The 15,994-nt window shown below is 36.3% G+C and overlaps 6 protein-coding genes across 6 annotated transcripts; 4 read left to right on the top strand and 2 right to left on the bottom strand.

Annotated features, from left to right (window-relative positions):
• Positions 1-1,966: 1,966 nt before the first annotated feature.
• On the top strand, positions 1,967-2,278 carry LOC122647548 (50S ribosomal protein L14, chloroplastic). The gene has a single exon (XM_043840931.1). It carries the CDS (start codon positions 1,967-1,969, stop codon positions 2,276-2,278), a length of 312 nt encoding a protein of 103 aa, XP_043696866.1.
• On the top strand, positions 2,278-4,208 carry LOC122647538 (30S ribosomal protein S11, chloroplastic). Its single transcript, XM_043840922.1, has one exon. It carries the CDS (start codon positions 3,656-3,658, stop codon positions 4,070-4,072), a length of 417 nt encoding a protein of 138 aa, XP_043696857.1. The 5' UTR covers positions 2,278-3,655; the 3' UTR covers positions 4,073-4,208.
• A 546-nt stretch (positions 4,209-4,754) lies between these two features.
• Positions 4,755-7,381, bottom strand: LOC122647542 (NAD(P)H-quinone oxidoreductase subunit K, chloroplastic-like). The gene is made up of 2 exons (XM_043840926.1): positions 6,103-7,381; positions 4,755-5,658 (listed from the first exon to the last, which is right to left on the bottom strand). Exons 1-2 carry the CDS (start codon positions 6,800-6,802, stop codon positions 5,360-5,362), a joined length of 999 nt encoding a protein of 332 aa, XP_043696861.1. The 5' UTR covers positions 6,803-7,381; the 3' UTR covers positions 4,755-5,359.
• A 1,656-nt stretch (positions 7,382-9,037) lies between these two features.
• On the bottom strand, positions 9,038-10,808 carry LOC122647531 (ATP synthase subunit beta, chloroplastic). Its single transcript, XM_043840916.1, has one exon. It carries the CDS (start codon positions 10,630-10,632, stop codon positions 9,136-9,138), a length of 1,497 nt encoding a protein of 498 aa, XP_043696851.1. The 5' UTR covers positions 10,633-10,808; the 3' UTR covers positions 9,038-9,135.
• A 458-nt stretch (positions 10,809-11,266) lies between these two features.
• On the top strand, positions 11,267-13,133 carry LOC122647532 (ribulose bisphosphate carboxylase large chain). Its single transcript, XM_043840917.1, has one exon. The coding sequence runs from the start codon at positions 11,433-11,435 to the stop codon at positions 12,858-12,860; it is 1,428 nt and encodes a 475-aa protein (XP_043696852.1). The 5' UTR covers positions 11,267-11,432; the 3' UTR covers positions 12,861-13,133.
• Positions 13,134-13,327: 194 nt separating this feature from the next.
• On the top strand, positions 13,328-15,923 carry LOC122647530 (acetyl-coenzyme A carboxylase carboxyl transferase subunit beta, chloroplastic). The gene has a single exon (XM_043840915.1). It carries the CDS (start codon positions 13,589-13,591, stop codon positions 15,113-15,115), a length of 1,527 nt encoding a protein of 508 aa, XP_043696850.1. The 5' UTR covers positions 13,328-13,588; the 3' UTR covers positions 15,116-15,923.
• Positions 15,924-15,994: the final 71 nt, after the last annotated feature.

The raw sequence follows: 15,994 nt of genomic DNA, 5'->3' as shown, positions 1-15,994 counted from the left end.
TAACTGAACAAGCAGATATAAAAGGAATTCAAATACAAATTGCAGGGCGTATCGACGGAAAAGAAATTGCACGTGTCGAATGGATCAGAGAAGGTAGGGTTCCCCTACAAACCATTCGAGCTAAAATTGATTATTGTTCCTATACAGTTCGAACTATCTATGGGGTATTAGGCATCAAAATTTGGATATTTATAGAAGAGGAATAATGATCCTTTCCTTGTCTTTCCACTCTTTCTAGCTATCCAGTTCTGGTGGAACAAAAAATGACAAACTCTCTCATTTTTTCCCTTCAATCAAAACAAAAAATGAGCCATTCTAATTCTTTTCTTAATTCTATAGGGTTGAATAAAAATTCGATTAACCGTTTGGTATAATTGTTATGCTTAGTGTGTGACTCGTTGATTTTTTTTAGGGTAGGGCTAGAATTCAAAAAAAGGACCTGCCCATAGTATGAACTAATAACTATAGAACTAATAACTAGCTCATTGCTTCGTATTATCTGGATCCAAGGAAACAGTCATTATATGATGTATCGATCATATCGTTGTAGCAACTGAAAAGTTTTTTGCATAAAGAAAAAATCAATCTGATTATAGGTTGTGAAGCGAAAATAAAGGGATGTGGATAAATGGAAGGGTGAAAGAAAGAAAGAAGGAAAATAGCAATGATATAGGATTCCAATATACATGTATGGTCTATGAATCATCTCAAAAAAAGCAGTGTAATAAAGCATCAATTCAATACTGATTCGTCCATAACCATAATTAGATGAATCTGGTTCATAGGAAAAAAATAAAGAGCCTCGAGTCAATAAAGACTGAGGAGATTGACTCAGGAACAAATTTATTAAGAGCTCCATTGCAAAGTTCGGGCCTAGCCATTAATCGGGAAGCGATGGGAACGACGAAACCTGTGACTGCAAAAGATTCTATTGAAAACGAATCCTAATGATTCATTGGGTGGGATGGCGGAACAAACCAGGAACCAATTCATTTATTCTGAGAGGTCGTGGGCTGGCCCTACGAATGAAACAGATATAGAAAGAGTAAATATTCGCCCGCGAAAGCCTTCTTATTGGATTGCAAAAATTTCGGCGATTCGATAAAGGGAAAAAGAAAGATTCGTTATAAAACATTCTCTAAAAAAATAAAAGAAATTGTCTAGTTGTATATACAAACAAGATTCACAAATTCCTACATGACAGATTAAATCTCAAAAAACCCTACGATTCAGTTTATTATTCATTAAATAATAAAATAGATGTATATCTGTAATATTATTGAATCGTTTCATTCGCGAGGAGCTGGATGAGAAGAAACTCTCATGTCCGGTTCTGCAGTAGAGATGGAATTTACAAATTCCCATCAATTATAACCCAAAAAGAACCAGATTCCGTAAACAACATAGAGGAAGAATGAAGGGAATATCTTATCGAGGCAATCGTATTTGTTTCGGCAGATACGCTCTTCAAGCACTTGAACCCGCTTGGATCACATCTAGACAAATAGAAGCAGGGCGACGAACAATGACACGATATGCGCGTCGTGGTGGAAAAATATGGGTACGTATATTTCCAGACAAGCCTGTTACAGTAAGACCTACGGAAACACGTATGGGTTCGGGCAAAGGATCTCCCGAATATTGGGTATCTGTCATTAAACCGGGTCGAATACTTTATGAAATGGGTGGAGTATCAGAAATTGTAGCCAGAAAAGCTATTTCAATAGCTGCGTCCAAAATGCCCATACGAACCCAATTCGTTATTGCGGGATAGGGATGTGAAACCAAAAGAAAGAAATTTTTGTAGTAAAAAAAAATTGCTGCTTTATTTATATTTCTTTTTAGACAAAAAATATTTCTTTTTTTCCTTCACCCTTTGCTTTGAAAGAACAGATTCAAAAAAAAAAAAATGATTCAACCTCAGACCCATTTGAATGTAGCGGACAACAGCGGGGCTCGAGAATTGATGTGTATTCGAATCATAGGAGCTAGTAATCGCCAATATGCTCATATCGGTGACGTTATTGTTGCTGTAATCAAAGAAGCAGTGCCCAATATGCCTCTAGAGAGATCAGAAATAATCAGAGCTGTAATTGTACGTACATGTAAAGAACTCAAACGTGACAACGGTATGATAATACGATATGATGACAATGCAGCAGTTGTCATTGATCAAGAAGGAAATCCAAAAGGAACTCGAGTCTTTGGTGCGATTGCTCGGGAGTTGAGACGGTTGAATTTTACTAAAATAGTTTCATTAGCTTCTGAGGTATTATAAATACTAATAAATGAGACCATGATCATATATGATCATATATGATCATATTATGATATAGTAATATCATATATAATATAATAATAATATAAATATTTAAGAATAGGAATCTAAATTCTAGATATAGTGTAGAATAAGATATCTGAAATAGATTAATTAACTTAGTAGATTATGTCTCACGCATATACCTTTAAAAATGCATCATAAACATAAATAATAAAAACAGAGCATGTTGATTATATCAAAACTCGGGGCACCAATAATTATAGTTTGTCATGGGTAGAGACACTATTGCCGACGTAATAACTTCTATACGAAATGCTGACATGAAAAAAAAAGGAACAGTTCGAATAGCATCCACTAATATCACTGAAAACATTGTTAAAATACTTCTACGAGAAGGTTTTATCGAAAACGTGAGGAAACACCGGGAAAACAACAAATATTTCTTGGTTTCAACCCTGCAACCTAGAAGGAATAGGAAGGGGCCATATAGAACTATTTTAAAACGTATCAGCCGACCCGGTTTACGAATCTATTCTAACTATCAACGAATTCCTAGGATTTTAGGTGGAATGGGGATTGTAATTCTTTCTACTTCTCGAGGTATAATGACAGATCGGGAGGCTCGACTAGAAGGAATCGGAGGAGAAATTTTGTGTTATATATGGTGATCCTTCTCATATCCGAATTAGATCCGTAACTTCCTATTTGTTTGTGAAAAAAAAAAAAGAGGAAGGGCGGGTTGTCTAATATCACTCTTCCTCCATTAGTTGATACTTCAAGGGGGTTACCTGGAATGAAAGAACAAAAATGGATTCATGAAGGTTTAATTACTGAATCACTTCCCAATGGTATGTTCCGGGTTCGTTTAGATAATGAAGATCTGATTCTAGGTTATGTTTCAGGAAAGATCCGACGTAGTTTTATACGGATACTACCAGGAGATAGGGTCAAAATCGAAGTAAGTCGGTATGATTCAACCAGAGGACGTATAATTTATAGACTCCGCAACAAAGATTCCAACGATTAGGTGCTTTTTTCAACATACCTTTTTTTCATAGGGATACAACTCGCGGTTCAAAATTTCAAGAGACTTATTTTTTTCCAAGGAGTAAATTCGAAATTAAGGTAAGGAATGACAAATATGAAAATAAGGGCTTCTGTTCGTAAAATTTGTGAAAAATGTCGACTGATCCGTAGGCGGGGACGAATTATAGTAATTTGTTCCAACCCAAGACATAAACAAAGACAAGGATAATCTTTCTAAAATAAAAAAAGGGACTCTCTAAAGGACCCGATGTACAAATAAAGGATCTGTTTTGACATGAAATGGATATATCCGTATATCTCTGACTCATATTTATGAGATGATAAAATATGGTAAAACCTATACCAAGAATTGGTTCACGTAAGAATGGACGTATTGGTTCACGTAAGAATGGACGTAGAATACCAAAGGGAGTTATTCATGTTCAAGCAAGTTTCAACAATACCATTGTGACTGTTACAGATGTAGGAGGTCGAGTGGTTTCTTGGTCCTCCGCCGGTGCTTGTGGATTTAAGGGCACAAGAAGAGGAACACCTTTTGCTGCTCAAACCGCAGCAGGAAAAGCTATTCGTACAGTAGTGGATCAGGGTATGCAACGAGCAGAAGTCATGATAAAGGGTCCAGGTCTCGGAAGAGATGCAGCATTACGAGCCATTCGTAGAAGTGGTATACTATTAAGTTTCGTACGGGACGTAACCCCTATGCCACATAATGGGTGTAGACCTCCTAAAAAAAGACGTGTGTAAAAATAGGAACTGAAGATATTTCAAGAGAAAGAAACGATTCAATGATTTGATCAAATAAGATTACTATGGTTCGAGAGGAAGTAGCAGTATCTACTCGTACACTAGAGTGGAAGTGTGTTGAATCAAGAGCAGACAGTAAGCGTCTTTATTATGGACGTTTTATTCTGTCTCTTTTTTTGGAAAAAAAAAAAAAAAAAAAAAAAAAAAAGAAAGGGGGGGGGGGGGGGGGGGGGAAAAAAAAAAAAAAAAAAAAAAAAAAAAAAAAAAAAAAAAAAAAAAAAAAAAAATATTAAAAAAAGAGTGTTTTTTAAAAAAAAAAAAATAATTTTTTTTTTTTTTTAAAAAATTTTTTTTGAGAAGTAATCTGTATGGAACTCGCAACGCATCTATTTGCGTCAGGGGTCCTGGATACGTAACTGCTCAAGACATCATCTCACCGCCTTCTGTGGAAATCGTTGATACTACACAGCATATAGCTAGCCTCACAGACCCAATTGATTTGTGTATTGAATTACAAATCGAGAGGAGGCGCGGATATCATATGAAAACACTACATGTGTCACCAGTTCAAATCTGGTTCCTGGCACATGGTTAATTTCTAGAATTAGGAATAGATACTCATACAAATTCATTGATATGGATCGGCATACATATTCGTTAATAGTCATGATTATGCTACATATTTATCCGTCTGGGTATCTAGAGATATATCCCTATAGTCTCCCCATAGTCTATAGTATAGTAGATGGGTAAAGAGTATATAATCGGTAAAGAAAAGAATTAGATTCTGTTTCCTCTTCTTTCTTTTTTGTTCATTTATACTATACAATGTTAATACTTCATACATATCCGAACGAAAAGTTAAGTTAGTTGGTTGAAAAACCTTTAGAGGAGTTGAAGGATAGGAATAGACAAGATTCATTTCAGATACAGTACAAATAGAATCCGATCATCCTTCATTTCTTTGTATTTACATATTCTATTTCTTCACTTCCGTCTAGGTGACTTTCTAGCGCCCTCTAAATAATGTGCGCGATACAAAGTTCATGATGCAGAACTCTTTTGGTTCATCCTATCTTATTGGCTTAGCTCATCCTAAATTAAAATGAAATAAATATCTTCCAAATTGGGGAATATAAATAAAGATCTTTTTTTTTTTTTTTAGCCCATCCCGAATGAGAGTCCAATTACGTACACTTACTATGTTTGATCTAGATTTGATCTAGAAACTTCAAAATCTTCCTTTAATATATGGAGTCGTAGAAGTGAAGATTAGTTTTTTATCATTCAATGAGCGTCTTGTATTTCATAGAAATTGGGGGCAATATAATCCTTACGTAGGGGCCATCCTATCCAACTTTCAGGCATCAAGATTCGTTTCAGGCGTGGATGATTATCATAAGAGATTCCCAACATATCATAAGATTCCCGTTCTTGAAAATCCGCACTTTTCCAAATCCAGAAAACAGACGGAATTCTAGGATTCCTCCTTGAGGCAAAAACTTTTATACATATCTCTTCTGGTTGATCCACACCATACTGTATTCTCGTAAGATGATATACACTAGCTAACGGTCCGCCTGGTGCTACATCATAGGCACATTGAGAACGTAGATAATTGTAACCATATGCATATGAAATGACAGCAATGGAGTGCCAATCCTCGGGCTTTATTTGTAAAGTCTCTATTCCTTGGTAATCGAAGCCCAAAGATCTATGAACTAGCCCATGCTTGACTAGCCAGGCAGACAAAGGACCCTGCATCTTTTTGATTTCTCCCGCATTTTTTATTAAGTATTTCACATTTACGATGAAATTTATGAAAAATTGAGCCGCAGTTTGTTCTTCTGCACAGAAGCATCGTGCCTAATTCACTAATTCGTGGGAAGATACTGAACTTTTGTATTTGAAAAATGTTTCAGTTTCAGAAGGGATCTCTGAAATAGATGGCGATTGATAGAGTAACCCTTGATCATAATTTCCAGTATGAATACTGCGTCCAAGATGAAACTTGTGATTGGTAGTAAAACATCGATTCTTCTGTTGAGGCCCAATTCTATCTTTATAGATTTCTCGAGATACCTTCTTACGAAGTTTTGTTATAGCATCAAAAACTGCTTCTGGTTTAGGTGGGCAGCCCGGCAAATAGACATCCACAGGAATTAGCTTATCGACTCCCCGAACAGTACTATAAGAATCGGTACTGAACATCCCTCCCGTAATAGTACAGGCTCCCATAGCAATGACATATTTTGGTTCAGGCATTTGCTCATATAATCTCACTAAGGAAGGGGCCATTTTCATTGTTACCGTGCCGGCTGTTAAAATGAGATCCGCTTGTCTAGGACTCGATCTTGGTACCAGTCCATAACGATCAAAGTCGAATCGTGAGCCTATTAATGAAGCAAATTCAATAAAGCAACAACTGGTACCATAGAGAAGCGGCCATAAACTGGAGAGTCTTGACCAATTTGAAAGATCATTCGATGTAGTTGAAATAACTGAATTTTGGGTTGTCCGATCAAGTAACGGAAACTCAATGGAATTCATAACTGTCTCAATGTCATTTTTTTCTTCTTTTTTCTTTTTATTATCTGAATATTCAGGAGCTAAGACCATTCCAATGCCCCCTTTCGCCATGCATAAACTGAACCTACAATTAGGATAAGCACGAAAATTAAAGCTTCTATAAATACAGATAGACCCAATACATCGAAACTCATCGCCCATGGATAAAGAAAAACCGTTTCAACATCAAAAACAACAAAAACTAGAGCAAACATATAATAACGGATTCGGAATTGTAACCAAGCATCGCCCATTGGTTCTATACCCGATTCATAACTAGAAAGTTTCTCTGGTCCTTCGCTAATCGGGGCCAAAATTCCGGAAATTAGAAATGCCAAAATGGGAATAACACTTGATATTATTAGAAATGCCCAGAAAATATCATATTCGTGAAGCAGAAACATAGAAGCACTCCTAGGAATGTGGAAAATATACCGGATTAGTCCATTCGAGTTGGAAATGTCAATTTATTCATAACTGCTTAGTCGAGACAACAATGACTTTTGATCGAACCACCAAGTTTCGTTTGTTTGCTGCGGTCCTGTCTTGTTTCAAGATTCATCGAAAGGAATCCTATTTACACTTACTTCGATTTTTTTGATATGGTATAGACATGTTCTTATACAAATAAAACTCTCTCGTTTTCATACAAATAAAATATTTTCTAAACAATAAACTAAAAAACTAAATATAAAGGAATTCCAATTAAATTGAAATAAAATTTAATAATCAAATAAGATAATTGGAATTGCATTTTTTTCTTTAGTTTATCTTTGAATTTCGAATTCTATCTATATATTTTCTATAGATTTAAATATTTTAAATTTTTATTTTATAATTTTATTTTTATAGTTATTTATATTTATTATATTTCAATTTTTTTATTTATTTAATTATTATTTAAATTAATTCAATTGAAATCTCAATTATTCTAATTTAGAATTTGATTATTCTAAATTAGATTTAGATAGGGCTATACGGACTCGAACCGTAGACCTTCTCGGTAAAACAGATCAAACTGATTATTATCGAAATGATTCGAACTGTTTCAAAGACCCAACATGCATTTTTTTTTTGCATTGGGCTTTTTCATCAACTGATATAAATATCAGTTAGTCCGCCATATTTTTTCTTGACAGAAAAATAACGAGATGGCTCCATGTGCTCTGATTCATTATTTTCCTTCTGATCCAGGAGCAATACCAAAGTGTTTCAAAGAAGGGAAGGGTTACCTTGACGTAGGTCTGCCTCCGGCCTAGATTAACCTAAGTTAAATGGAGTCTCTATCGCTCTGCTCAAAGAGTCAAATATGAAACTTCATACACCTTAAAGTTCATAGGACGAAAAGAAATTTTTTTGAGGTCCCTATACTCATTATGCCTAACATTGAATGGGCTGAGTATTCACCTTATCAATTATCAAATCAATGCCGGTTTTATTTGGCGCCGAAATTGGCACCTGAATCGGGCCGAACCAAATATTTGTCAGGCTATTGTTCTCTTATTCTCTCGAATTCATAGAGTAAGACATCGATTTCTCAATAAGATCAATTTTGTTGATTGCATGATGGATTCCCTTGAAAAACATTGGCGCGCGTGTAAACGAGGTGCTCTACCTAACTGAGCTATAGCCCTTGCGTTTGTGATAGATATTTTATCATGTAGAAACTATCTTGTCAAGATTAAGTATTTCATGATCGGACATGATAGCTATCCGATCTCCTTCCTTGCTTTAGTATTGCTTAGAAGTAATATTGGATCTATAATCCATCGATGTGATGGTCCCATTTGTTTCTCTTTGTGATGATAAATAACCTACTTAACTCAGTGGTTAGAGTATTGCTTTCATACGGCGGGAGTCATTGGTTCAAATCCAATAGTAGGTATAACTTATTAGATACCGGAGTCAGCGGTATCTAATAAGTTTTTCTACCCACCCTTTTTATTGATTTTTTATCTTTTCCATCCTCCTACCCTTCGTATTCCATTTAATTCTTTTTTTTTTTTTTGTTGCGCCAGAATCACTTGATTGTATTTAATCGGCAGAATACAGGTATATAAACAGAACTTCTTTTAATTATTCGGACGCACCAAGTAGTTACGAAATTCTATTGATAGCCTCTACTCGCGTCCTAGCCCGTCTGAGAGCTAAATTCGCCTCAATTGTTTGTCTCTTTCCTTCAGCTCTACTCAAGTTAGCTTCAGCTATTTCAAGAGTTCGCTGAGCTTCTTGCGGATCAATCTCACTACCTCTTTCTGCATCGTTTACTAAAATGGTGATCTCATTATTGCCTATTCTAGCGAAACCACCCATCAGAGCCATCGTTAACCATTGATCCTTAAGGCGTATTCTCAAAACACCTATATCTACTGCTGTGGCAATGGGGGCATGATTGGGTAATACGCCAATTTGGCCACTATTAGTAGATAAAATGATTTCTTTCACTTCTGAATCCCACACAATTCGATTAGGAGTCAGTACACAAAGATTTAAGGTCATTTCTTCAAATTGCTCTCCACTTCTAAGTTCATAGCCTTCGCGGTAGCTTCATCGATGTTACCTACCAAATAAAAGGCCTGCTCAGGAAGACCATCTAATTCGCCGGAAAGGATCAGTTGAAAACCCCTAATTGTTTCTGCTAGACCAACATATTTCCCTGGAGAACCGGTAAATACTTCTGCTACGAAGAAGGGTTGTGATAAGAAACGTTCAATTTTTCGTGCTCTTGCTACGGTTAAACGATCCTCTTCGGATAATTCGTCCAACCCAAGGATAGCTATAATGTCTTGAAGCTCTTTGTAACGTTGTAAAGTTTGCTTAACTCTTTGCGCAGTTTCATAATGTTCCTCACCAACGATCCGAGGTTGGAGCATAGTTGACGTTGAATCTAAAGGATCTACTGCTGGATAGATACCTTTGGCAGCCAATCCTCTTGATAGTACGGTAGTAGCGTCTAAATGTGCAAATGTCGTGGCAGGAGCAGGGTCGGTCAAATCGTCCGCAGGTACATAAACTGCTTGAATAGAAGTTATGGATCCTTCTTTGGTAGAAGTAATTCTTTCTTGCAAAGAACCCATTTCTGTACTAAGAGTAGGTTGATAACCCACAGCAGAAGGCATTCTGCCTAATAAAGCGGATACTTCGGATCCTGCTTGGACGAAACGGAAGATATTGTCGATAAATAGAAGTACGTCTTGTTCATTAACATCCCGGAAATACTCTGCCATAGTTAGGGCAGTCAAACCAACTCTCATACGAGCTCCCGGCGGTTCATTCATCTGACCATAGACTAGAGCTACTTTTGATTCTGTAATATTTTGTTCATTAATCACCCCAGATTCTTTCATTTCCATGTAAAGATCATTTCCTTCACGAGTACGTTCGCCTACTCCGCCAAATACAGATACACCGCCATGCGCTTTGGCAATGTTGTTGATCAATTCCATGATGAGTACGGTTTTACCCACCCCAGCTCCCCCGAATAGTCCGATTTTTCCTCCACGGCGATAGGGAGCTAAAAGATCCACTACCTTAATTCCTGTTTCAAAAATAGATAATTTGGTATCTAACTGTATAAAGGCAGGCGCGGATCTATGAATAGGAGATGTTGTGCGGGTATCTACAGGACCTAAATTATCAACAGGTTCTCCAAGAACGTTGAAAATTCGTCCGAGAGTCGCTCCACCGACCGGAACACTTAGAGGAGCTCCCGTGTCAATCACTTCCATTCCCCTCATCAGGCCATCTGTAGCACTCATAGCTACAGCTCTAACTCGATTATTTCCTAATAATTGCTGTACCTCACAAGTCACATTAATTTGCTGGCCGACAGTATCTCGACCCTTAACTACCAAAGCATTGTAAATATTAGGCATCTTGCCCGGGGGAAAGGCTACATCCAGTACCGGACCAATGATTTGAGCGATACGCCCCAGGTTTTTTTCTTCAAGTGCGGAAACCCCAGGACCAGAAGTAGTAGGATTGATTCTCATAATAATAATAAAGTGAAATATGTCGAAATTTTTTACGAAAATTGACTAATCGAAAATAAATTAAATGTCCGATAGCAAGTTGATCGGTTAATTCAATAAGAAACGGGAGTTCGTACTCAATTTCGTTGGTACCATCCAACCGAATCCAATTCAATTCTTTACTCATTCAATATTCAATGAGTGAATTTGAAAATTAAATTCAACTAACCTTTTTAAAAATATCAAGTAGGTAAAATAAGATTCAAGTAGTATCAAGTACATAAAATAAGAATCATAAGGAAGTCTTTCATTTCTCTATCATTATAGAGAATCCCATCTATATTATCTATGGAATTCGAACCTGAACTCTATTTATGATTCATTATTTCTATCTCATTGGCCCCTGTTTCTTATTTCAGCATAAGCATATTGATTTCCGCCTATTCTTATATCTTATACCCTTTCATGGGCGAATTCCGCATATTTTCACATCTAGAATTTTCATAAATTTACATATACAACATATATTACTGTCAAGAGTGAATTTCTTATTATTTAGATATTTAGATTCAAAAAAAGTAAGGATTAAAAGCTCGAAAAACAAGGATTGGGTTGCGCCATATATATGAAAGAGTATACAATAATAATGTATTTGGAGACTCAAATACCATGACAGGGTCTAATAACGAACTGATTAGTTGATAATATTAGTTGAAATTTTTGTGAAAGATTCCTGTGAAAGGTTTCATTAACGCCTAATCCATGTCGAGTAGACCTTGTTGTTGTGAGAATTCTTAATTTTTAAATTTAGGGAGGGACTTATGTCACCACAAACAGAGACTAAAGCAAGTGTCGGATTTAAAGCTGGTGTTAAAGATTACAAATTGACTTATTATACTCCTGACTATGAAACCAAAGATACGGATATCTTGGCAGCATTCCGGGTAACTCCTCAACCTGGAGTTCCGCCTGAGGAAGCGGGGGCAGCGGTAGCTGCCGAATCTTCGACTGGTACATGGACAACTGTGTGGACCGATGGACTTACCAGCCTTGATCGTTACAAAGGACGATGCTACCACATTGAGCCGGTTGCTGGAGAAGAAAATCAATTTATTGCTTATGTAGCTTACCCTTTAGACCTTTTTGAAGAAGGTTCTGTTACTAACATGTTTACTTCGATTGTGGGTAATGTATTTGGGTTCAAAGCCCTACGCGCTCTACGTCTGGAGGATCTGCGAATCCCTTCCGCTTATGCTAAAACTTTCCAAGGCCCGCCTCATGGTATCCAAGTTGAGAGGGATAAATTGAACAAATATGGTCGACCCCTATTGGGATGTACTATTAAACCAAAATTGGGGTTATCTGCTAAGAACTATGGTAGAGCGGTTTATGAATGTCTTCGCGGTGGACTTGATTTTACCAAGGATGATGAGAACGTCAACTCCCAACCATTTATGCGTTGGAGAGACCGTTTCTTATTTTGTGCCGAAGCAATTTATAAAGCACAGGCCGAAACGGGTGAAATCAAAGGACATTACTTGAATGCTACGGCAGGTACATGTGAAGAAATGATCAAAAGGGCTGTATTTGCCAGAGAATTGGGAGTTCCTATCGTAATGCACGACTACTTGACGGGGGGATTCACTGCAAATACGACCTTGGCTCATTATTGCCGAGATAATGGCCTACTTCTTCACATCCATCGCGCAATGCATGCAGTTATTGATAGACAGAAGAATCATGGTATACACTTTCGTGTACTAGCAAAAGCGTTACGTATGTCCGGTGGAGATCATATTCACTCTGGTACCGTAGTAGGTAAACTTGAAGGGGAAAGAGAAATCACCTTGGGCTTTGTTGATTTACTACGTGATGATTTTATTGAAAAAGACCGAAGTCGCGGTATTTATTTCACTCAAGATTGGGTCTCTCTACCAGGTGTTCTGCCCGTGGCTTCCGGGGGTATTCACGTTTGGCATATGCCCGCTCTGACCGAGATCTTTGGGGATGATTCCGTACTACAGTTCGGTGGAGGAACTTTAGGACACCCTTGGGGAAATGCACCGGGTGCCGTAGCTAATCGAGTAGCCCTAGAAGCGTGTGTACAAGCTCGTAATGAGGGACGTGATCTTGCTCGTGAAGGTAATGAAATTATCCGTGAGGCTAGCAAATGGAGCCCTGAACTAGCTGCTGCTTGTGAGGTATGGAAGGAGATCAAATTCGAATTCCCAGCAATGGATACTTTGTAATCCAGTAATTACTCTTTGTTCCCTTAATTGAATTGCAATAAAACTCGGCCCAATCTTTTCCTATAAAGGAAAAGAAAAGATTGGGCCGAATAAAGAATGTGATCCTATTGCATACATTATGCATATATATAGTATAGCATATATAGATAAATACTTTATACAAATCTAGATCTAGATATAGAAGATCTTAATTAAATACAAAATCTAAGACTAAACAAATGCTTCTATTGTTGGATCCATAATTAAGCCTATGGATCCTTGGGATTGGTGGATCTTTTTATATCCCGTAGTTTTGGGTTATGGATCGAGCCAAGGATCACAACCTCGTCTACCCATCCTCTATATTGCCCTTTTCCTTCCGTCTTGCAATAGAAATATTATACGTATACGAACGAAATTATACGAAAATAAATTCTTCATAGGAAAATCTTTTCGATGAGAATTTGTACACGACATGGGAGAAACCTCTCTTTCTATTTCTAATTGAAGAAGGGGTTCCATCCTATATAGTGAAGCGATACCCCATATTCCTACAAAAGAGAATTCTTTCAATACTCAATACTTATTAGTAAGTAGTAAGTATTAGTACTCACTCGTGATTAATTAATAATCCTAGTGATTAAATCTATATGTTTATTCCGACAGGAAATGAAATATTTCAATTCTTTTTCATCGAATGACTATTCATCTATTATATTTTCATTCAAATAGGGGGGCAGGAAGGCTCTATGGAAAAATGGTGGTTCAATTCGATATTGTCTAACAAGGAGTTAGAACACAGATGTGGGCTAAGTAAATCAATGGACAGGCTTGGTGCTATTGGAAATACCAGCGGAAGTGAAGACCCCGTTCTAAATGATATAGATAAAAACATTCATAGTTGGAGTGATAATGACAGTTCTAGTTGCAGTAATGTTGATCATTTATTCGATGTCAGGGATATTTGGAGTTTTATCTCCGATGACACTTTTTTAGTTCGGGATAGTAATGGGAACAGTTATTCTATATATTTGGATATTGAAAATGAGATTTTTGAGATTGACAATGATCGTTCTTTTCTGAGTGAACTAGAAAGTTCTTTTTCTAGTTATCGGAATTCTAATTATCTGAATAATAGGTCTAAGAGTGACAGTAACAATCAATACTACGATCATTACACCTATGATACTAAATATAGTTGGAATAATCACATTAATAGTTGCATTGAAAATTATCTTCGTTCTGAAATCAGTATTGATAGTTATAGCTCCATTTCAAGTGGTAGCGACAATTACAGTGACAGTTACATTTATAGTTATATTTGTAGTGAAAGTGGAATAAATAGTGAAAGTGGGAGTTATAGTAAAAGAACTAGCACTAGCACGAATGGCAGTGATTTCAATATAAATATAAGAGAAGGATATGATGATCTCGATATAAATCAAAAATACAGGCATTTGTGGGTTCAATGTGAAAATTGTTATGGATTAAATTATAAGAAATTTTTTAAGGCAAAAATGAATATTTGTGAACAATGTGGATATCATTTGAAAATGAGTAGTTCAGATAGAATCGAACTTTCGATTGATCCGGGTACTTGGGATCCTATGGATGAAGACATGGTCTCTATGGACCCCATTGATTTTCATTCAGAGGAGGAGCCTTATAAAGAGCGTATCGATTCTTATCAACGAAAGACGGGGTTAACTGAGGCTGTTCAAACAGGCATAGGTCAACTAAATGGTATTCCCATAGCAATTGGGGTTATGGATTTTCAGTTCATGGGGGGTAGTATGGGATCCGTAGTAGGCGAGAAAATCACCCGTTTGATCGAGTATGCTACTAATAGATCTCTACCTCTTATTATAGTGTGTGCTTCCGGAGGAGCACGCATGCAAGAAGGGAGTTTGAGCTTGATGCAAATGGCTAAAATATCTTCTGCTTTATATAATTATCAATCAAATAAAAAGTTATTCTATGTATCAATCCTTACATCTCCCACAACCGGTGGGGTGACAGCTAGTTTTGGTATGTTAGGAGATATTATTATTGCCGAACCCAATGCCTACATTGCATTTGCGGGTAAAAGAGTAATTGAACAAACATTGAATAAGACAGTACCTGATGGTTCACAAGCGGCTGAGTATTTATTCCATAAGGGCTTATTCGATCCAATCGTACCACGTAATCTTTTAAAAGGCGTTCTGAGTGAGTTATTTCAGCTCCACGGTTTCTTTCCCTTGAGTCAAACTTCAATCAATCAAGTAGAGCATTAAGTTCAGTTATTTTTTTGTGGCGAACAATTATTTAGTTTATCGGAATCATAAAGTCATAAGAAGAATAGGACTTTCTTTGGTGACAAAAAATCTAATTGTAGGAATAAGTTTCGGATAATTCCTTTTTCTTACAGATCCATTTTTTTTTACCTATATTCATGATTAGTAATCGGGAACCTTCTATCAACAGGATAAAAGAGTGAATCTTTCCTTACGCCAAATTAGGAAAATAAAAGAATTTCACGCTCCCTTCTTACGTATTTCTTACGTATATATATATACAATACAAAGATAGTAATACAAAAATAGAAAATATAGAATAAATATAGGATAAAGAAGGATATAGAATAGGAATATATAGAACGGAAGTCTTGCATATTTCTATATCTCCCAAGAACCCTCATTTTGACTTTATTAAGAATCCCTGTTGGATCGGATTGTAACGAATCCTTCAGGAATTCGTAAGAAGCTCTTTCTTTATTCTTTATTAGAAGATAAGGACAAGAAAACAAGAATAGGATTATCCTACATATATTTCATGTAGAAGGGCGAATAGATACATTTATTTAGTTCTACATTCCTTGCACTTATTATATACTTAGAATTTTTAATTATAGGTTTCGGTTTATAAGTTATAAGATATCTTTACAATTTTTATAATAATAATAGGTACAAATATTAAATAATTTAATCAAGGTATTCATTCTATGACAACTTTCAACTTACCCTCTATTTTTGTGCCTTTAGTAGGCCTAGTATTTCCAGCAATTGCAATGGCTTCTTTATCTCTTCATGTTCAAAAAAACAAGATTGTCTAGGTACAATGGACAAAATCTCATCCATTTTTCTTTTCAAGACTTGGATCATAATACAGATATC

The sequence above is a fragment of the Telopea speciosissima genome, unplaced genomic scaffold, assembly GCF_018873765.1.
Source record: "Telopea speciosissima isolate NSW1024214 ecotype Mountain lineage unplaced genomic scaffold, Tspe_v1 Tspe_v1.0072, whole genome shotgun sequence".
In the NCBI taxonomy this organism is placed as follows: Eukaryota; Viridiplantae; Streptophyta; class Magnoliopsida; order Proteales; family Proteaceae; genus Telopea; species Telopea speciosissima.
This window is presented reverse-complemented; position numbering and strand designations above follow the sequence as displayed.